Source organism: Anser cygnoides, chromosome 9 (assembly GCF_040182565.1).
Source record: "Anser cygnoides isolate HZ-2024a breed goose chromosome 9, Taihu_goose_T2T_genome, whole genome shotgun sequence".
Taxonomy (NCBI): Eukaryota; Metazoa; Chordata; class Aves; order Anseriformes; family Anatidae; genus Anser; species Anser cygnoides.
In genome coordinates this window covers 21654817-21677464 of record NC_089881.1, presented here as the reverse complement: position 1 = coordinate 21677464, position 22648 = coordinate 21654817, and the positions used below count along the sequence as shown (strand labels likewise).

Genomic DNA, 22648 nt, shown 5'->3' with positions numbered 1-22648 from the left:
AGCCCACGAGGGTTTTGCGGAGTCTCTAACTGGTGCTTCTCTTGCAGGAAGCCCGTCGAGGAAAATTCTCCATGAATGTACGTCACAATGATGATGACCGACCAAATCCCGCTGGAGCTGCCACCGTTGCTGAATGGGGAGGTAGCCATGATGCCTCACATCGTGAACGGCGATGGATCACAGCAGGTCAGTGCGCTCTGCAGAGGTTGTCTTTGTCTCCTTACAGCCTGGAGGTTCAAGCTGATGGTTGGTAAATTCCCAGGCTTGTCGTCTTCCTCTTTGTAGCGCATCTGCCCGAGCAATTTTTCTGTATTATTCAATTTAGTTGCCTCCTCATTTGAGGCATTTCAGCAAAGTATTTTAAACGAGATAGAAATAAACTCTCCTTCATGAATCAGTATAAAACGTCATTTTGTTACCTCTCGTTCCCTTGATAGTTTGTTCTTCCTTCCAAACTTATTTTGAGCTATGCTAACCACAAAGGAAGAATGACTTCCCCTTTTCTTCTGTTTGCTTATCTGGATTTGCAAAACAAGGCAGAATTTTCATTGCTGTGATTTTTTAGAAGTTCATTTCTGCACGGTGTGCTGCATCTTGAGAAAAATGAAGCGAGCTTGTAATGGCTCTATTTGTCGAGTCCATTATTAATACGCTTAAGTGAAGGAATGGTTTTATTGCTATTGAGTACCATAATTACTCCTTAGATAGCGCCTTTTCCTCCTTGCTGGAAACCATTTACCAGGGCGGACTGTCCAGTGGGTCCTTGTGCATTACAGAAAGAATAAATGGGGTCTGCTTTGAGCTGGGTTCTAAGTCAAACTCTGAATTTCCCCATCAGCGATGATTCAGCAGCCTCGCTTGGCAGAGACCTCCGTTGCCTTTAAACCAGCTTCTCATCCAGTGTTTTGGAGAAAAAAAATTGCTGATGTAGTGCAATTGCACGAACTGTGCTGCACAATGTGAGTCAGCAGAATGCTTCTGGGTCCGGTTCCTCTTCTGCACGTGTGTTTGTTGGGTGATGGTTGTAGACCTAAAGTGAGAATAGTTCCTATCTTATTTCTTTAAGTACTTGTAGGTGGAATACAAGTTTTCTGTCAAACTTTTTTTGTGATTGTAGCCTGGATATTCCCTTAAAAGTTGCACTGCTTAGCTGCCTTTGTTGTTTATCATTTTCACCCTGTTCCTGAAGCTTTAGGTCGTGTTTTCACTTTTAAAAATTGTAGTTCTAAAATTGAATGAAACTGGAAAAAATGCTTTGCTTGGTCTTTGCATAATGTAGCAGCAAATGGACTGCATCAATTGCTTTTAACATGATTTCAGATGTTGCATGTTTGTTGAAAGAGCTATCTCGGTTACTTGTAAGGCAGGAAGAGCCCTCAGATCCGTTCCATGCAAGTACAACTTCCTTAATAAAGATGCTTATGGTGCTCCATAAATAGGTGCAAATCTGACAGGGACATGTGCTTGCCCAGGGTGTAATTACAGCCTCTCTTAGAAGCTGCGGCAGAAAGCATCATAGCTCAGCTGGTGAGAGGCAAGGCACGCTGACTTTGAGACTGCAGCAGGGCCGATACACAGATCCGTACCTCCTCTCCGAACCTGACAGTGCATTTATTGTTCCTGGTGAGATGCTCTGGGTGCGCTCGCTGTTGCTCACCCGTGTGCTTTATTAGATAAGTGAGCCTCAGCCACGCCAGCACGGCCATTTGCAGAGCTGTGCTATAGCTGTGCTTAGGAGCTCTGAGCTTGAGAGAGATTTTTCTCAAAAGACCAGTCCCTGAATGTGTAGAAAAGAGCAGACTGAGGCTGGTAAAATCCCTTAGCTGTTACCAGCAGCCAGATGGAGAGTGCTGCAGGAGGGAGTTCTGCCAGTAATCACTGCTGGAGCGTAAGACAATTGTCCAGGAGCATTTAATTTATTTTTTTTTATCTTCCTGGGGGTAAGTTGCACAGATGTACAGGGCAGGGCTGAGACTGTCTTTGCCTGCTTGATGGTAATCCCTCTTCTCTACGCTACCCAAAATGGCATTTGTCACCCGCTTTTTTTTTTTTCAAGTTTCCCATACTTAATTTCCACTTCTGCTGACTGTATTTAATGCTCTCATGTCCCTTCCAGAGCAGCTGCTGCCTCTTTCTGCTTCTAAGCCACTTGTCGCTCCCGTGGGCAGTCTGGGAGTTGCAATCCATCTTTTGGGCTGAGCAGCCCAGCCTGTAGGTTCCCCACTGCTTGCCCAAAAATGCTCAGGGCGTGAGGTCGAGGGCTGGAGAGCTGTGCCACAGCACGTCTGTGCAAAATTCCCTGCCACTATTTTTTGGCCAGTTTTATTTTGACTTGGTTAGATTTATTTATTTTTTAATATAAAAGTGGATAACGGAAAATGGATAATAGGAAAACGGGTAATTAAGCCCCGAATGTTATCATCAAAGTACTGGTCTTTAAAAGTCACTGCTTGCTTGTTTGAGATGTAGCACCTCGAGTGATTATCTTCCCCTCCCCCTGCAGTGAAATTGAAAGTATCTCTCCTACCTACTTGTGTGCGGCTGAGGAGTGCGTTCCCGAAAAGAATCTCCCGGGCAGAGCAGTTTGAATTCTTTGGTCCTTCCTGGGAACTGGTATTTCACTGGGAGCTGGGACGTGGGATGCTAAAGCAGAATAGAGAATGAGCCCAAGTGATTATTCTGGTTTGCTTTTTTTCCCCCCAAAGATGCAATGTGTTCCTAAGTTTTTGCACTGCATGAAGTGTAAATACAGTACATTTTAATAGTTCATAACGCGTTTGCTTAGAGCCTGTGGCTGGGTGCCAGATAAAGCCTGCGATGCCACCTCCCCCAGCTGTGCGGAGCTTGGTGAACCTGAGCAGAGAAGGGAAGGTTTGCTTCTCTGGAAATTGTTTAAGGCAGATGTTTTCCTATGCTAAAGCAGCGCAAGTGGCTGTTTGACCTGAACAAGGAAAAGGTGCTCTTACAAGTGGTACTATTTTAAATTGATCATTGGGTTGTGTTTCACTGAGTGGATGCAAATGAATGTCTCCTGCTTGCTCCTGTTCGTGGGCGATCTGCAGCCAAACATGCAGAAGGCGATGCCTTGTTTTAATGGTGAATTTCCTTGTGCGTGATTAAAAAAGGCTTGTGTAAGTTAACAGGAGCTCTGTGAGAGGGGTGCAGGGCCATGGACCTGATCAGGTAGCATCTTCTATCTTTGTGCGTGACCGTTCACCCGCTGTGTCCCCAGCTTTACATTCCTGAGCTTTAAACCCGTGCTGGATGCAGGTGGCAGGTCCCTGCGCCTCTTCCCCCATCCCGTAACGTGGGAATTAGTGGCGGGAGCGAGGGTGGTGCGAGTGACACAGGCTGGGCTTGAACTGAGAACTTAGTCTGGACACAGCAATTACTGCCAAACTGGGCACGTGTGTCAGTATAAATATTTGTGCTAGCTGTGCAGCTTCACACCGTCAATCAGTGTTAACAAATGTGGCTGCTTACACAAAACAAGTGGCGTTCTCAAATGCAAAATGCACGGAAGCGTTTCGCAGGTGTTACGCAGGTAGCAAGCTCTCTACGGCGATGCAACAGCCAAGGCTGGGCTTCCACGTGGGGTGGATGTACCAAATGTCTGAGTACTGTGGAGGGAAAAGAGAGAGCCTTCGGGACCGTGCTGCTGGCACAAGTGGAGCTGGGACTCACTGACCCATCCTGAGCCGCAGGGAGCAGCCGGCAGCACCAGGAAGGGGCTGGGAAACCTCGGGGTGCTGGGTGCTGGAAGGGACACGGGGCAATTAAAGATCCTGCGTCTTTTCACTGAAATAAAGACGTAATCCTCAGACTTTTTTTTTTTTTTATTACTTTCCTTAGATTTTAATTAAAAGTTTCAGAAACAAGGCATGATCTTAAAGACCCTCGTGTGGAGGAGGAACTGGGGTAGAAAAGCTGTGTACTATCATGCAGAATATTGCTTGGTGTTGCAGGGGAAAAAATAAATCTCTGGGTTAGTTCATTTCCCACCAGGGCACCCTTGGTGCATGCACACAACAGAAGTCACGGCGTGCTCTGGGGCTGCAGAACCGAGCCCCGTGTGCAGGGAGCCTGGTCCTGCTCTGTGTGCGACCGGGTTGGAAACGGAGATCCCCACTCCTTGGGGCGGGTTTGATGCCTGGGTGTTGTTTTATGAAGGGAAAGGATCAAGGTTTGCAGACTTCAGATGTCGCTCTGGTTAGGGTATGAGCGTGAGGAGCTGGGCTAAGTGCTTCTGAAAGCGTGGTGGTGTGCTGGAGTCTCCCTGTCTGCCAGGGTCCGTAATAAGGGACCGGCTTTAGAGCTGCTAACACATAATGCCAATGAGCTAAATAAATATTTTTACGATTCTCTGCCTCTGCGTTCAGGTTGCTTTTTAACTATTTTTTTAAGCTGAGCGGCACTGGCCTGCTGTGCCCTTCTTGTGAGCAGATGCCGGTGTGCTGTCATGGACGATCCACGGCTGCTCGCAGCAGCAGAAGCCTTCGGTGCTGTCACTTAGATGCTGATTGTTGGGAGATCGGGGCTGGGATGGCTTCGTGCCTCTTATCTGCTCTGAACCATTCATTGTGGTCTGGCTGCTGGATCGGATCCACACCGATCAGCCTTCTGAGAAATTATTGTTTCAGACAAAATAATGGCTTTCGTATGTCGCTCCTCTGATTTCCAGCTTTGTGCTTTAAAAATGTTACTGCAGTAATGGGTTTCTGTAGGATTACTGTAATTCAGAAGGTCACGCAGGCAATAATTACCCTATGCATTTAGTATAAGGGCTTCAGAAACACAACGCTAATTCACGTTCTGTCATCCCAGATTGAATGATTAGATTCTGCATGCAGGTGTCCCAGCATATAAAGACTAGACCTAAATTTTGAGAGATGTAGGTCTACAAAAAGATGTAGATCTATATTTTCAACGTGTACCAAGACTAATTCAGATATTGAATAATTTTCCAGCAATGCAAAGCTAACAGGAGTATGTTTAAAATCTTTGAATAAGTTTCACAACCAGCAAGAGCACAGGAAAAATGATCACTTGCCCCCAGTGAAACTCTTCCTTAAGGAAATGAGTCTAAACAGTAAATTTCCAGAGCGCTCCCCGTCCTGACTTTGGACACCTGAAAATTAATAAAGAGGAGTGCAGCTTGCGCTGAGCTTTGCATGGTGCTTGGTAAGTGGAGCCGAGAAGCCCTCCTGCTCTGTGCCTGCTGGGTCCCCCGCGTTGCTTTGGTGCCCACGGGGCCGTCAGGATCAGGACCCAGTTAGCTGTGGGTTGAAATGAAGACAGGCAGCCTCACCTCGTCCTCAGGATGCTATTCTGTACAAGGTCTTGGGGTATAAACGTGCTTTTGCAGTCTCGCAGTAGCTTGTGCTGATCTCACCCCCTGCAAATTAAGAGTAAGACGAGTAAATGCAAAATGATTTCTTGAAACCCATTTTACTTGCACGGAGGGTGTGGGGGATGTGTTTTGACACTTCGTGGTCTTGTACCATTGCTATCTGCAGAATTGAGCAATGGGAGACAAGGCGTGATACGTTGGTTTTATTATTATATTGTGAGTTACACAGTTTATTAATTAGTTTTGTGTGCAATGTTGAACTGCGTGTCTATGGATTTTGCCTAATTAAGATTTGTTATGTGTGGGACTGAAGGATAAAATTAAAAAAAATGCAGTGGATCAATTCCCATTGTACTGCCAGGGACTTGTGTTGCTGTGAACTTGATACCATGGCATGGCCTGATCGTTCCTGCTGCAGTCCGCTCTGCAGTGTCGTGTCTAAAGATTTATGTCCGTCACTACCAGCGTTTAGCCAGGTTAAACGTGCCGTCAGGGGTTTGGTGGTGTAACATGAAGCTGTAATTGTCACCTCTGCACAACTAATCTTTACTTCAGCTCCTAAAATTTAAACGAGTAGGCAAGCTTTAAATCTCCACTGGTTCCTGGACCCTGCTGGTACCCAAGGATGTAGTTAGTTGTGTCTGTTCCTCTCCCCACCCTCCCATGTGGCTTCTGAAGTACTGGTAACACCACCCGGGTTGAAATAGTGAAACAAATGTGTTCTTCTTTTGGCAGGTCTTTTTGGTTCAAGTTAATCCAGGTGAAACCTTTACAATAAGGGCTGAAGATGGAACCCTGCAGTGCATTCAAGGTAAGAATGGAACATCTGATGAACATTTGTTTGTGTTGTGGAAAAACTTGTGTTCTGATCTCTACAAAAACGTGATACGCAGTTCTGAAAACGCAACAAAGCACGTAAGAGTGAAAATTTGCAGCCATGACTACCATATATGTTATAGGATTTCAGTGTCTTAGAAACAAGTCATGATTTTCTTGCAAGTTCAGGAGATTTCTTTAGTTCATTCATCAGCATTTTCATAAATATGTATATTTCCTTATAACCAAATGGTAAATACAAACAGTTACCAAGTTAAATTCAAAGCTAGGAACAATTAAATGCATATCTACAAACATACAAAAGCAATTTTGTTCTCACACAGGCATCAGGAGTGACAGAAAGTGAACAGAGAAGTGCAGACATGGTAGAGTGCTTGGAGGAGTCAATTGGCTTTGAGCAGAATTTTTAATTGGGTCTTTAAAACCAGAGCTGGTTAATTATGTGGTATTGAATAAAAACATTTAAGCAGTCTTTTGATTGCTGTTTTTTCTTCTCTGTAAGGTTGTGTAAATATGATAAATTGTGTTTCTCCCCTTTATAAGAGGGACCACACAAGATCTTTTAACAGGTCTGAAGGGAGAATTGACAAAAGACCTTTCAGATTGTGTATTAAGTACCATGAAAAAGAGGTTTCTAGCTAGTAGCAAATACAGCTTTGAAGAAAATCATATAATTGCTTAGGTATAATGCTGTCTACAGTAAATGCAAGCGGATTAAATCAATGTTTAAAGAGAATAGACTTTGCATACTGTTTTCAGTGTTCCTTTTTTTTGAGCTTATAGCACTATCTTTTATTTTGAGAAGGGTGGTGTTGCCTTCCCTGTCCTTTCCAGCTCTTAGGTCATTAAGCAGCAACCTCACTGGGCTACTCATTCAAAAACACTTCTTAAAAAAATAACGGTACTGGGTGAGAAAGAGTCAATCTAATGATAATTGTCTAGCTAGCAAATTACCCCTGTATTTTGACTGCGGAATTCAAACCCGTACAAGACAGATTGTTTCTTGGACTGCATTGAGTCCTGAAGTCCTGCTGCTCAAGGGTAATTATGCTTTTTATTAAAATTTAGATTAGAAGGGGCCTCTGGAGGTCACCTTATCCAACCATCTGCTTTTAAAGCAGGGATAGCATCAGAGTTGGACCAGTGGTGTCCTCTGTGTGTGTTTGAACCTCACGTGGCACGCTCTTGAGTCTCTGGAGGAACATCTCTGTGACCGCCTCCCTCGCATCTCTCGTTGCCAGCGGTTGGTGGGACCCTCAGGAAGGGATGCCTCCACGTCTGTGTGGCACTGTGTGGAATGACAGCCTGTGTCTAAAAGCTGGCTTGCATTTCTCCAAAGGTTAACCTAATGCTGTGGCCTGAAAGGCTGGGGAGACAATCCTACTAAAATCATAACTACGAAGAACATCCTCCCTGTGTTTTGGGAGTATCTCAGTTTTAAAAATGTCAAAATAAATATGAACATGATTTTATTTGTTGGTTTTCTAAATACTTAAACCAAAACCAAACAAAACCAGCAACAACAAACAAACAGCCATGGATCGACATCATCAGGAAATGTTTTTTGGGATAAGGTCACCCAAGTGAACAGGATATGTGTGCCCATGAGCTGTCTGGATGTACCTAAGAGCTGGATATTTCTGTTACGTGAAATTTCATCCCCATGGAAATAAGGAATTAATAGTTGCTTGAGATAGATATTACAGAAGCTCCTCTGAACACCATCCAGGATTATTCAGCCTAGATGAGCAATAATAGCAGCAATTTAAAACTACTTGTTGAGATTTATAGCCGACATGCTGTGTGGTAAGAAATCGGTCCTCGTGGCAATTAACAGAGTAATAAAGTCAGGTACTTTTATTTGAAATGAATGCTTTTATATTGGCTAGTACATTATTCTTTTTCCATTAGAAATATAATTATGACAACATTTATGTATATTTTTTCATGTTTGAAGTCTTGTTCAGGCAGCATATTTAAATGAATGCAACTTGAAACCTCTCTATTCCGTATTTCCCGTAATTTAACATATTTGTGCCAGCAGGGCTTGTTTGGTGCTTGTCAGCAGTCTTTGATAAAAGTCATTTAGAATTCATGGTGTAAGATTGTCTCCTGGTTTTTGGCAGAGCTGTCGTATTGATTGCAAAGCCACACGTTTATTTGTATGTGCTGTTAAATTCTCGCTGAAAATTCCGATACTCTTCAGGCTGGAGTTTTGTGAACTCTTTACATTGCTGAACTAAGTATGTGCTTCAAACGTGGAATGTGATCTGACTGTATGTGATGCAGTCAGATAAAATAACCCTCCCAAACCCTGAGAAACGAGGTATTTGTGTGCTTCAGAAGCCAGCCGTGGTGCTGGGAGCGGGGCAGGATGGCCCCTTTGTGCCGTGCTGCGCTCCGTGGGTGCTGCCCGTGCCTGCAGCTGCTGAACCCTGGGGGAAGTCTTCACTCAAACGGAGCTCTCAGCACCAAACCTCAGCTAAAATCAAGTATGGTTACCTTTTGGTTGGATCTGACTTGTTTGGGAAGTCCTGTTTTCCCTCGTGTCTGACTGAAGACTGGTACAATGTCCTAACATCTCTGCTAGGAGCTTCCATTGCTGCATGAGAACAGCGTTACATGCTACATTACTTAAAAACACAGCAGAGGTTGGGCGTAGCTTGGGGCAGTGGAGTTTTACCCTAGCATCCTGGAGTGCTTTTGCCCTGGAAGGCAGCAAGGCCAAGTTGTCACGTGCAGCGCGCAGTGGGATGAATAATATGCACAAAATGAGTATTCTGGCACAACTTGAATTTGCTTGTCAAGCACATGTTGAAAATGCACGTCCAGAGACCTTGATGGAGACTGAATAACACTTCTATCTATTGATTGCACAGAATTGCTCAATTATTGCTAAATGTATTTTTTGTTGCCATCAATCTAAATGATAGGCAAGCTGGGTATTATTTTCTACCCCGAGCAAAGCAGACAAAGTTTGCTGTTCTGTAATTTTCTGTACGTATGCGTGGCATGTGAAAAGCCTGTGACAAAGAGGAAAGGCTAGAACATGTAGCAAAATAGCACCTGGCATGATTAATGTATATAATTCCTGGGTGTGTTATATCTAGCCCGTGCTGTTGGAAATATGTGCTTGAAACTTATCTGCAGCCTGTGATTGTTCAATATCACAGCCTAGACTTGGAATACTGAAGCTCAAAAATTACAAAAAAAAACAGTGAAAGGAAATTGTGCTTCGATCCTAGCATCTCGTGGGCCAACAAGAGTCTGCATTAAATGGGGTTTTGTGTTGTGATGTTGTCAGGACCAAGGTGTAAATTTGCTATGGAGAGGAAGGGTTGTAGCTATGGTTAAGCATGAGTCAATGACGCCTTTGGGTGGCGTGTGGAGTGGTTGCACTGTGTAATGAAAAAGGGATAATAAGCACACACAGTTTACTAATATTGATGTTTGTTTCAACTGATATTTCAAGCGTTTTGCTGAACGTGAAGCACTCTAGGGCCTTTCTTTGTTCTTATCTTGTAAAACCAAGAACGCATGAATTTCGGTGCTGCTTTTTCCGCTTTTAGAGCTAAGCTTTTTTGCTTAGCTCTAAAAACAAGCAGCTCAAGAGGCAGGCAAGAAGTATGCTAAAAATCTAGCAGTGGTTTCTCAAATGAAAGATTTTCTGGAATTATTATTCCTTTAATTTGTGTGGGTGGGTTTCTTCAAATAAATGATGAAAATTGATACTAGCTCAGAATTGTGTTTTTTAAACAAGTTTTTAACAAAAAGGATTTTCACCAGCAGATCTGGTGAAAATGTGAAGGAATAGAGAGTATTAAAGACTGGAGGAGCGTAGATTTATGTAGGAGGAATGTGTATGTAAGAGAAAAAAGGCTGTTAGTGTCCAGTTTAGTCTAAGCAAACCAAAAAAAGTCCTTTATTTTTCCCTTTAGTATGAGATTGGAAATAAGGAAGTGACTCAGTTTCTTGGAGGAAAGGAAAAAGTTGAAAATAGATGGGACATCATGTAAGCAAATGACTGATAGTTGCTGGGTGGAGGCAGGGGAGGCCGAGATTAGAGCAGGGAAGGGAATACCCGAGGGAGCTGGAGGAGGATGGAGGGCCAAAGATGGGGAGGAAAGAAGCCCGAGGAGGTGGAACACAAAATAGAGCTTCAGACAGCTGGCTTTTTCAAATCCTGCAAACTTGGAGTAAGCTACGAGAATCGATCCACCTGTTGCATCAGCTGCTGAAAGCATTGCCCTTGCTCTGCAGGCGCAGAGGCAGCTGGTGAATCAGCGCACCTCTCGTACTTCCAGTCTGAGCCGAAATAGCAGCAGCACCTGAGGTCGTGTCGCTTTGGGAGGCTTCCAGAAGGCTGGAAGGGCGCTTGTGGTGGGAGCACAGCTGTGCTGGGAGAGCCGTGCCGGTTACCTGGCTCGGGCAGGACAGGGGCTGGTTTTGGAAGGGGGAAGAAGTAAAAGGTTCGTCTGAAGTTCTGGCTGGCAGGTTGTTCGGTTGTTGTCGCCTTCTGTTTTCTTCTTTCTTGCAGTATCTGCAGGGTTCTGAGAAGTTGGTCCTGGGTAAAACTTTAAGAAATTGTTACAAGTGTTTTCAGAGTAAGCTGCATTAATTAACACAGAATTCTGCAAAGCAGGAAGAAACGATGTCTGTCTTTTACACGGAGGGCCCTTTTCACCCTGATATCTTTTAAAGCACAGTTCTTACTATCCATTTACATCGTCTCACTTGATTTGTGGTACTTGGCGTTTAGATTTTATATTTGATGGAAAAGTCAGGCCTCCAGTACTCATTGGCCTTCTTAGCATGCCAACACATTTAAATAAGTTTTTGATTTATTAACGTACTTTCCATCAATGGACAAAAGAGGTCTTATCTGCACAAGTCTCTTCCAGAAAAAAACTATTGTGGAGAGCTAGAATTTGGAAGAATCACGTGGTGCTGTTTTTTAATTCCTCTCTAAGCAATCTTTGCTGGATTTAGTAAAAAAATTTCTTCTATCCCCAGAGCCAGCACCATCCTTCGGAGGTACTGCGTCCCACCTGCTAGCTCCGGTGTGCAGCACTGCCGTGCCCGGGCTGTGGTTCAGTCCTGGCCCTTCTGCCGGGATGCTCTCCACGTAGTTTTTCCAGGCCCTAGCTATAAATCACCAGTTCTTATATCTAGCTGTGTAATTGTAACAGGCATTGTTAGCGTAGTTTTTTTTGCCTGTTTTCTCACTGGGGCCCCGTTATGAACCAGATAATAGTTGTGGTGGAGCCTTTTACCCTCTCCGTTCCTGGTAGTTATTCTGTTGTTTTTCAGATATGGACATTTTGGCCTTTTAGCGTTTGGTCACCTTGGGATAGTGAGGTTCTGCTTGTGTCGTTTCCATAACTTGTGTTGAAATCTGTGAGAAGAGAGAGGAAGGAGATGCTAACTTGATCAGAATGGGTTTTTTCCTTGTTGTCAGTGAGCTTGCAGCACCAATCTCCTTTCATCTCATAGGTTTTGTTTTTAGCACACCAGAATAAAGCATAGGAAACTGTGTAAGAAGCCAAAAGTAAACAATAGGATGCTTTGTTTACTGTGAGCATAATCTTAGCTTCTCCCCTTTACATCTGACAATGCTAAGAATAATCATAGGGGGTTTCTTTGGATGTGTGTGGAATAAATCTCGAGTAAGATGCACCTGCAGTAGGTATGGTGTATGGAACGTCCAGTCCCTTAAAAATCCCTTTTAATGCAGCATGGTGAATCAATAGCTGTTGCTTAATGTAATTCCCTGATACAAGACAAAAATAAAAAAGAAACTTGAACACACAACTGAATTTCGAGTTGGTTAATCCTTTCCTCGTTATAGTGTGAATGTTCTAGGAGAAGCGAAAGGGGAGCAGCGCTGCGTGTGACACGCGGAGGAACGTGGGGTCTCGGAGCATCTCGGAGGAGCCCGGCAGTGACCCGCACAGGCGCGCTGGGAGGGAGAGCCTTTCCCCAGCCGCTGCGGCTGCGGGCTGCCTGCTGCAGACAGCCGGGATGTGACCTGGCACCAGCGCACGTCCTGCTGACGTGGCCTCCGCGGGAGCGCGAGCGGGGCGGCTGGGAGCCGAGGGGCGGCGGGAGAAGGGCCGGCAGGCTCCAACTCTGCGAGCGTACAAGTACAGAAAAGCACGGCGTCCTGCTTCACAGCAGAGTAACACGTGGGCAAGCAGAGTTCACGCAGAAAGTTTGTCCCTTGGTAAAGTGAGAGAAAGCGTGGCTCTTTTTTGTTTTTCACTTCCTAGGAATCTACTGCTGGGAAATGCATTTATCTATAAAATGAGGACAGCAGACTTTAAAGACAAATGCTGGAGCATGTGGCCCAATGGGCTATGATTTCAAGCTTTATTGGTTTTGTAAATGTGTAGGCCTTGTCTTTGAGGTTTGTGTTTTCTTTGTTTTACGTGTATATACCTACACCCAAGAGGATCAGCAGGCGTGATACGTTTCAACTAGTTTGAGGGGATGCTTTTAAAGGCAGTGTGTCATAGCAGCATGCTGTAATTTTTTAACTGTCTCCCAATATCTGTGGATTTCTCCCCAAAACATAGAGAATCTGTGTGTCTGTCTCAGTAAAAAACAAACCCAGCTCTGCAGGAATGCTTGAATTGTCTGTGTAGGTCCTGCTCAAATGAAAATAGTCCTTCAGCTGTAGAACCAGTACATTCCAATCAGTGGTGTCAGTCTGTTAAAATCCAAGATCCACATTCTTTACCCAGTCTACTCGGCCTGCAGACATTGCAAACACATTAGTCAGTGCTTTCAGTCTTTTTAAAGTGCATTAGTGCAGCTACAGTTCTAAGTTAGTAAAGCAATTATAAGCAGCCTCCTTAATCTGAAGCAGTTATATTTCTTGGCCAGAAGAGTCGAGAAATAATTCTATCAGCCTTATTAAATTCCATTGCTACTCCTCACAGGCAAATGTTTGGTTTCCTATCCTTTTTATTCGTTGGCCTTTTGATTTTGGTTCATGTTTGTTTCATATACGCAATGAAAAATTCTTCATGGTACAACACAATTTGCAGAGTTAGCTAAAGAGCAGAGTTTATTTGATAAAAGCCAGCGTGAGCTGTTATAACCAGAAAGAGCTATTTGTATAATTTTGTCAGAAAAGTCTCTTGGAGAGGGGAAAAAAAAAAAAGAGGAAGGGAACTGAACACGGAGAAGGTGGACAAATGCACAAGTTTCTGGCTTCACTATAGATGTCTTAAATACAAGATCTGGTAAGTCCTCGTGCATTTGGTGTGACGCTGTGACACTCCTCTCAACAGGCTGCGAGGAGAATGCTGGTAACTGAAGCCCTGCCTGCTCTTGCCAAAACCAGAAGTAGCTGTTGTGGCAGCTGGCATTAACCTTGATTTAAAGGGAATCTATCATCCAAGTACAAGGAGGCATTAACCCTCCGTGTCAGCTCTGCCATGGGCTCGTCCTACAAAGCTTGTGCAGTGCGTTGCTGGCTGTCACCCTGAATAGACCTTGCATCCTCAAATCACTTTGAGGAAGACCTCGGGATTTGTTGTTTTTAACCTATTCTTCGGTTCAGACTTTCTGGTGGAGAAGACATCACCTCTGTTCTGTCAGCATTTACCTTGGATTCTGCTCACTTCTAAGGACTCTCAGCGTATATTTGGCAAATGAGATCTTTAATCACAACTGTTTGAGGCTGGAAAACCATTTGCTAGAAGCAAAGCAGTGCTGCTCCTGGCTCTATGATATGCTTTCTGTATTTTAGAGTGTCAAGAACTATTTCTTGCAGGAAAGAAATTTTATGTTCTCTGCAAAGAGAGTTTGCCAGTTTTATAGCTTTTATTAATTTCATGTGATGCATTGTGACTGTCTGAAATTGGCATAGCGGATATTTTTGATATTTATAAAATGGCTAAGGCAGTCATTTCCTTCCATGTAGTCAGACTGTTAACCCAGGAAGACAGACATTTAGCAGCAGACTTTAAATGCAGACTTCTTTTGAGTTGCCCATTTGAAGGATGAAGGGCGGGGAATCAAAGAAGCTTGGTGGCAGTTTCCAAATGCTTACACCTGGAACTTCACTTAGGAATTGCTGATGAAGTTCCCTCGCTGAGGGAGGCTGAAGATACTGTGTTCATGTCTGTGGCAGCAAGGCAAGTAGTCTATCAATTGTAAAACTAAGGTAGGAGACATGGATTGGGGATCCGGAGGAAGCACATTGTCACTTAAAAGCGTTACAGGGCTTTTTATCATCCTGGTGTTTCTTCTTTCTAATTATACAAAAACAAAACAAAACAAAAAACAACAGCAAGAAAAACAACTCAAATACATAGTAGTAGTAGTTAATTGAATTGACCTTTAAATGTTGTGGTGGTAAAGAATGTAAAATGGATTGTTTGTTGGTTTTGCTGAACTTTAAATTGCATTTATGCCTACCATAAAAAGAGAAATCTGTAGTGGCTGTGTGTGATTCAGCTGTTGATCCCACTGTTGGACTTCTTGTCAGACTTCTGGGTTGGAGAGCTTTCCCTCTGCAAGTCTAACCTGGTCTATATTTAGATATAGTATGTATGATCATATCCTTAAGAAGTTTATTTGTTCCTTCTGCACATTGTTTTCTCATAGGCACTGAGTCAGTGATACTGCAATGACTGTCCTTACAATGACTGCATCCCTGACTTAAAGAAGAAAACAAAGAGGGGGAAAAAAACCCACACCATTCAACAACACTATCCGTTACACTATCCGTTTTGAAATTGCGTAATTCTGGACAGCCTCAAAGTAGTATCATTAATATTTATCTAAAAAATAAATCTTGAATATGAATTTGTGTTCTAAAATATTTAACATTCAAATAATGTGCATGCAGCTTTCAGGCAAAGTTGCATAAGTAACCACATGGACCACGTTTACCCAAATGTGTGCTTCTAAGTGATGCACCTCTCCAGCAAGGCTAGGCTGTAGGTTATTTATAAAATTCCAGCCTAAAATTCTTAGAAACGTGCATGCTTTTGCTTGCCGCCTACCTCTGCTAAGGACCAGCCTCTTCAGGTGCCGTCTTGGCTAGGCCGCTGCAGATGAACTTGCTGTAACAGCATAAAGCATTATTTTTATCTCAGCAGAAGATATTATCTCATAATAACATTTTTGAACGTTTCTAGCTGAATTGTTTTGAGTGTTGGAGCTGTGCCTGGAGAGGGGACCGAAACACAATGCCAGCCATTCTCAATTGTGAGGGCAAGGAGCTCTGAGCGTGGTGAAGAGACTGTGAGGAGTCGGGCGGGAGCACAAGGGGCCTTCCGTCCTGGGCCCCGCTGACGGCGCGAGGCTTACGGCAGTGCCAGCACTTGGCTGATTCCTAAACCTTGACACACGCACGTATGTAGAAATAGCATTAAATATGGCCTTGCATTACCTTATAGCTGGTAGTCAGTGATTGGAGCGCTGTGGAAGCGTTCACGGCCTCTGGAAGTGGCAAGCAAGCGCTGCCGGTGATCCGCCCGCGGGGCTTTCACGGAGGGTGCATTACGTTTACTTCACAAGGTGGACGTGATTTGCCTCCCTTGGGGGAGAATTCTGATATTTTGAATGTTTATCAGCCATCTGCAAAATGGAATGAACATAATTGGTGGCTAATTGTTTGAAAGAACTGTGAAATACAATTACGAAGAGTTAAGCTGAAACAAATTGTGTTTATGAAATCTAGCATAAGAAATACTATATTAATCCTGCCTCAATACCAGGAAACAAAATTAGTATAATTAAGACTATCATATTGTAATTTTCTTGGCGACTAGATGCTTTGGCTGCTGCCTTTCTATTTTAATGCGGTTGGAGCAGACTGGCTTCCTGTCAGGTGGTGCCTCCTGCCGCCGCTGCCAAAGTCATTATAAAATTACTTTGTTTACTCCTGTCATTGGACATAGGAGATGCTACTGTTGTTGACTGGAAAAAGTGCTCTAAATTGTGCATTTTGGCTATTTTGTTGTGGCCACAGAGTAATTTTGCAGGCTTTGTTAGGCCACGCTTTGCAGGTCCAGCTGGAAGCCCCGTTTACGCAGGGAGCTCAGGCTCTGAGATGCCTTCTCTGTGGAGGCCCAGGGTTCAGCAAGCAGCAGCCATCTTCGTGCTAAGGAAAAGGTTTGAGTCTTCAGTGGTGTTTTGTGAACTTACAGATTGCTACCTAGAGTTTCACTGAAGGAGCTCTTCGGGTTGCAGCTTGCCTTCCTGCGGCTGCCAGTCGTGTCAGCAAGGAGAAAGCTCAACAGCAAAAACCTACATCTTCTGCTTAGCAGTGTGCAAGAAGCTCTGCACTCCATCCTACGTTATTTTGTAGGTTGTGGTGGCCTCTTTTATAGGTGAGACAGTGCCGGAGAGATACTGCCGCATCAGCAAATAGTTGTAGTTAGGGTAGATGAATAGAGGAGGTGAATATTGTAATGTTAACAAGAATCCAATTACACGCTATATGATGAAAAGTAAATCAAGTAACTTGGCTATTTATATTTAAGTAAACTTAAGCACATTTAAAAAGATCTTAGGAGTAGCAGTCATAGCTATTTCAATGCCAGTAGAGAGAAATATAAGGAAAGCAGTTACAGATTGGCACTTTTAAACTAGCTTTTTGTTGCACGTGTATGGCTGATGAGATAGATGGTGGATTTGTTGTGCAGTGTGCTCAGGTCAGAAAAAATGAGTATGTAACGGAGCTGTTATTGTTGCAGTTTGTATGTCACTATTGTGAACGCATTCAATTAAGGGATAATTAGCATAATGCCTGCTTTGATCTCTTCTTAATGGTTTAATTGCTTCTCTGAGTTAAACAAACACTATGCTTATTTTACAAAATTTTCCCTTGGGAGCTTGTCACATGGAAGTGTATGTGCATGTATTTATTTTTTAAGCACCAAGAATAATCATTTATTTAATTAAGCTTCTCCTGAAATTCTCTTTTGGGATATTCTTTGTTCTTAAGAGCTGCCTGAATAGCTGATGTGTCACAATAGGCTAGGTAGGAGTGATAATGAAATTGTCAACTGGAAAACAACTGCGTATGCTAATGATCCGATTATTATTCCAGGGTCATCTGGCTGGCTGGCTTTGTGGATATAAATACCAGCATACATTTCCCTGTACTTTGTGGAATGCTTTCACAGATTCAAAGCCCTGTGACAGCTGCAGATGTGAGAGCTTGCCCTCTGTCCGTGAGGATTGCCCCCGCGGTAGCACAGCGGGTAGCAGGTAGCTGTAGACGAGAGCATCTCCTCCTCCTCATGCACTCCGCTGCTCGCCAGGTCCGTGCCCCTCTCCCCTGCGCCCCGTGAAGTCCCAGGGCTGGCAGGGCAGAGCTTCCCAGCTCGGCTGACTTGGTGTCTGCAGGGACTTGTCCCTGCCTGGGTCCTGAGCTGGTAGGCTGCCCTGCAGCACACCCGCAGCTTCCAGAGGTAGCGATATACTCGCAAGGCAGTAGGAAACTGTACTGTCTGGTTCTTTTCATCCTTTTCTTTTTTTCTTTTTTTTCATTCCTTACTGTTTTTTAATGACACGTTCTTTCTCTATACGTCACGTAACAACACGCGTATCAGAGCTTCCTGGAGATTGCAGAAAATAACAGAAGGAATAGCCATATAATGTTTAAAAACCTTTTCTGGCATGGGTGAGCTTTTACAAAGAAGCATACTTGTAAGGGATGTTCAGTGTCTTCCTTTTGCTTGCCTGCACTTCCAGAAGCGGTCTACTCTGCCAGGGTACTAGAATTCATCATGGGTTTTATCGGGATTTGCTTCTTACAGAAGCTCTAAGCAACATGCGGCTTTACCGGCTGGCTCCTTTGCAATGTGGTGTCCCCTGTTTAGCAGTGACATTATTTAGTGCAGGAATTGAACGTTTTCCAGAGAGTTCCCCAGCCAAGGAATCTTGGCTCCCAAAATCCTTCTGGGGAGGGTACAGTTACTACATCAACGGGTTCTCCCTTCCGTGCACATGGGGTATTTGCTATGTTTCCTTCAAATGGTTTAACTGCCGAGTTAATTAATATGCTGGTTAAAATCTCATTTAAATAAAACTATCGTAACTGCCTGTTACTTGCCTAGTAGTGAAATGCTAACTCTGGTTTCCAGATGTAGCCCACTTCACGATGGTGTTTGGAAATAACACGTTAAACAACTCACCTGATGCTGTTTGGAGACTGATTGCAATGATAAACACTTATGAGAGTAATCTCCCTAATTGAGGCTATGAAAATGCACGTGTGTGGGTGGCGGTGGTGTGCGAATGAGTTTTAGTTTATGACTAGAAGGGTACACAAAGAAACTTTTTACTCTGGTAGATATTAGTATGTGCTGCTTTTGCTGAGCATATAAGCAGTAGCAGAACTTTTATCAAACTGTAAGTTTCAAGTTGTTGTTGGAAACTTAGAGTTGTATTTCTTCAGCACATGGCAAGATACTAAATTGAAAGAAGAACTTGTGGTGAGGCATGTGGAAGTGATAGACGTAATTATGGCTGTAAATGCAAGTAGTGTAACAGTAGTTCCAATCAAGCAGAAATATTTGTCATGCAGAACATATGGAAGCATCCTGAGTGTGCTTTAGTGTAAGCCATGTGTGTTTTCGTTTTTTTTTTTAAAAAAACAAAGGCCCCCCAAACTAGTCGCAGTCCTGCTGGTTTGCTGAATTTTTCTCCTCCTCTCCACTGCAGCAGTTGCTCTGCAAGTGGAGCAGGGTGTGTCCAAAGGTTTTGCAGTTTCTTTATTAATGCCTTCTCTGTTTGAACTGTGGCCTTTTATGTGTTCAAATGGCATAAGCTTGTGTTTTTCTCAAGGTGAATCTAAGACTAACATTTTGTTGACAAGCACAACAAATTGAACAAATTAAATTGAATTTCCATTTTAAGGGCATCCTGAATAGCTGAACACCAAATTTGGGTGAGCTCTTTTATATTACGTGGTACACACAAAAATAAAGGAATGAAGTTGTACAAGGAGATATCTGGCATTTACTAAGTGCTGCTCATGGACGTAGCTATTGCCATTCTATACATAGCAAAAAAAAAAAAAAAAAAAAGAAAGGTTATGCACAAAATGGGTTAAGTGAATTAGCCAGTTATTCGAGCCAGCTGCTCTGCTAGAAACAGAAGTATAGCTATTTTCTAACCCCAAGCTGTGTAGTTGCAATGCTTCTTCAGTACTACTGCATCTCCTGTGTTTTGACCTTTTTAAAGCCCTTCTTTTGTCAATTGAGAAGGTACATTTCAAATACCAATTGCAGTATCCACTTTGGAGCATTATTTTTCTTGCTTTATTTTTACTTCAAGATGGATGTGCCCGGCAGATGACGGGGTCAATTTTATCTGCCCGGGTCCAGTGAGTTGCTAAATGCAGTTTGTGAAAACGTCTAGGTGTTTTTATAGGGAACTTCTTGTGATTTGCAGTGTAGTGAGTAAAGCAGAAGTAATTCCGATTTAAGTACAAATGCAGTTGGAGGCTGAAAATTCTCTTTCATACCAACTAGCCCTTAAAAGCACACAGCAGCGTCGCTGATAGGGAATGCACGTCTATTTTTAAGCGGCGTACGCTTCCCCACGGCTGTCAGCGAGGCTGTTGGTGTTCCCAGCAGCTCCCTAGCAGAGGTTTCTCTCCCCACATCTCCACCCCGAGCACGAAGCGACCCTTCCGTGCGTGTTTGTCGCTGCTGTGTATGGGCCCGGCGTGTCGGCAGCTCATCCTTCTCCTTAACGAGACGTGCCTGTGAAACGTGGCCAGGACGGGGCGGGAGCCCGGGCCTGTCTGCAGGGAGGCCAAGCTGAAGTTTCTCAATAGCTGGTGGTGCAAACTCGTCCCCTTCAGAAGGAGCTTCAGAGCACCCAAGTTCAGTTCTGCTGGTTGGGCTTTCGGGCCTTTCAGCCCTTTGTGCCTGTTCTCTCCAGAAGGGACGTGCTCCAGAGGTAAGAGATCCTGTAGGTCATGCTTGAAAATCGGAGTTGTGTTTTCCTGCGTTGAATTTCTGGACAGAGCTAACAGTGAAAATAGTATTTAATTCCTTATTTTCATTTTATTGTTGTTTGCCAGCATCCGCCAACACAGTTTCATTGTACAGAAGAAACTCTAAGCCCTTTCTGCCCCTCTCTGGTGCTGCTTCTTTAGCATTTTACCTGCAAGTTACTACATCTCCCCCCGACCTGGGAAGCCGGGCGCTGGTTGCCCCGTGCTGCAGAGATTTCGGAGTGGTGCTGCCCGCTCGGCTCGCAGCGCCACGTAGTTGTTCCTCCGGCTTCTGCTGCTCCCCAGCAGTTCTCTGCCCTGTCCTTTTGTGCGAGTGGAGGAGAGCAAGCCTTCGCTGATAAAAGCAGCAGTTGTTTTGGACGTTGTAAAAGTAGCTGTTTGTTACAGCTGACCTGACCTGACCTGACGGATAGCTGCTGCTGAAAGACATGACCTTACCATGTTCTCTCCACCCCTCACGTCATCTCCCACTGCTTCCTTTGCCTCTCGCTGGTATTTGCCTGACCTGCTAGCCTGTTCAGGGAGGGAAAACCGATCCAGTAACAAAATGAATAGTTTGTCTGCCGTTTTGACTCATCGAACAGCTCCCACAGTTCAGGAGGAGAGGGGGAGATGAGGAGGCACTAACTCACAAACCCGAGTCACTGTTTATGCACCCTGGTTGGAAAACAGCAGAATTAGGAATATGAGCTGCCTGTTAACAATGGTTTGAATGCAAGAAAGGTATCCCGTGAACTCCGTTCATCTCAACACTCAATTTAAGCCCGTGGAAGCTCCGGCTGGCAGCAGCGGAGCAGTCTGGGGCTCGGCCCTTCTTGGCGCTGTTTTGGCATGCGCTCTTACGGTGGGCTTTTGAAACGCTGCCCGTGAAGAAACCATCAATTATACTTGAGGTAACCTCGGGCTTCTGTCTCCTGCGAACCCTATTGAATGTTTGCTAAGCTGCCCAGAAAGAAGTGGAAATTTTAAATGCCCGAGGGGAACTTGAGCAAAGGAGGTACCAGGCAGTCAGCTGTCATGTTGGTTGTATGGAGAACTGCTGGGAGAGCAGTTTTCTTTGATTTATCTGGGAACAGTTTAATTTATTCTCAAGGAATATTGAACAGACGTGTCACGGACCAGTGAGTCGTAAGCAGCACACAAAGAGGCCGTCCTCAACCTCCCTGCCCCAAGTCAGGAATTCTTTCACAGAAGAATGTTGCATCAAGAGAAAATTCCTCCTTAATTTCAGAGCAATATAAATTCTTCAGTTCACAAGCAGTAGTCTCTCTTTCTATTGTTTGTTTTGTTCTTCTCTCCAAATACCAGGAGCACAAGGGCTTCTTTTGGACTTAAGAGAGCTTGGCACATCTTATTGCAAATTCAGCAAAGGAACGCCGGTTTGCCCTGCTTGATCTTCACGGCTTGCTCACAACTTGATCTGTATGTCTTGCATTTCATTGCTTTAGTTCCCCCACTCCACGGGACACAGTTGTGACTTCTGTACCGGTAGCTTTTTTCCACACTGGCAGTTAACAGCCGGACGCTTTGACTGGCAGCTGTAACCCCGAGTAGCCCAAGAAGAACCAAGAAAGGTTGGAGAAGAACCTTTAGGGTGGCATGCGTTTCATTTCTCAGCTCTTCGTCGTGCTGTGGCTCAAGTGCGACAACGGAAATTCTTCTGATCAACTCAGAATTTTGGCGCTTCCGGGATGCCATAATGCTGAGCGGTGTGGGTTTTTTGTTTGGGGGATTTTCCTGGTTTTGTTTTGTGACGTGGTCGTTGCACCCCTGGGATTGGTGGCGTTGCAGGCAAATGCAACTTGGTACGTACTACTTCTCCTAAAGATGTGGTTGCTTCTGGACAGCCTCCGAAGCCTCTTGAAGTAGCCAGTTTTCATCGAAGTAGAATGGTTCTTGGCATCGTCCTCCTGAACTGATGCTTTATTGAGGTACGGATTTGCTTTTCAATGGTTCTCCAAAATGTTTTTCCTAAAGAATCAGCTGACAACAGCTCATCCATACAGCTGTTGTGTTGTTGCGCTGCCGGTTTACATGCTTAAATCTCCAGCAAATTGAAACTAATTCTACCAAATGTTTTTGAGGTTCCTGATTTTACAAGTTCAAGAAATAAAATTCGTGCCCTCTTCTTTCTAGCTGCAAGAAACCTTGATAAAATCTGATGTCTTCACTGGTAGAGGAGCTAAAGAACAGTGATTGACTTTGGCTCCACTTTTGTTCCTGGAGTGGAAATAGGATAAATTTCTGTCACAAGATTACTGTATGTTCGACACCAGCTTTATTCGGGTGGTGCAGATGCTTTGCTAATGCCAACCATTTCAGCATACCTGCTGGAAGAGGAGCTCTGGCTGCCTTGAGACAAAGCGCGAGGCAGCGCGGCGGTGCCTGCCCGCAGCGGGACCTGGCTCCCACCTGCAGCGGGCGAACAAAGGGGCTCTGTGCTGGCTCTGCGGGGCTTTACAAAGTTT

At 44.2% G+C, this 22648-nt stretch overlaps 1 protein-coding gene across 2 annotated transcripts in view; it reads left to right on the top strand.

The window, feature by feature from the left end:
- FNDC3B (fibronectin type III domain containing 3B) overlaps positions 1 to 22648 on the top strand; it is a 184386-nt gene that overhangs the window by 35785 nt on the left and 125953 nt on the right. For both annotated transcript variants that reach the window (XM_048059579.2, XM_067001989.1), the window contains exons 2-3: positions 48 to 186; positions 6086 to 6161. In XM_048059579.2, the coding sequence (XP_047915536.1) occupies positions 76 to 186; positions 6086 to 6161 (187 nt within the window). In that variant the 5' untranslated portion in view covers positions 48 to 75. The remainder of the gene's footprint in view (positions 1 to 47; positions 187 to 6085; positions 6162 to 22648) is intronic.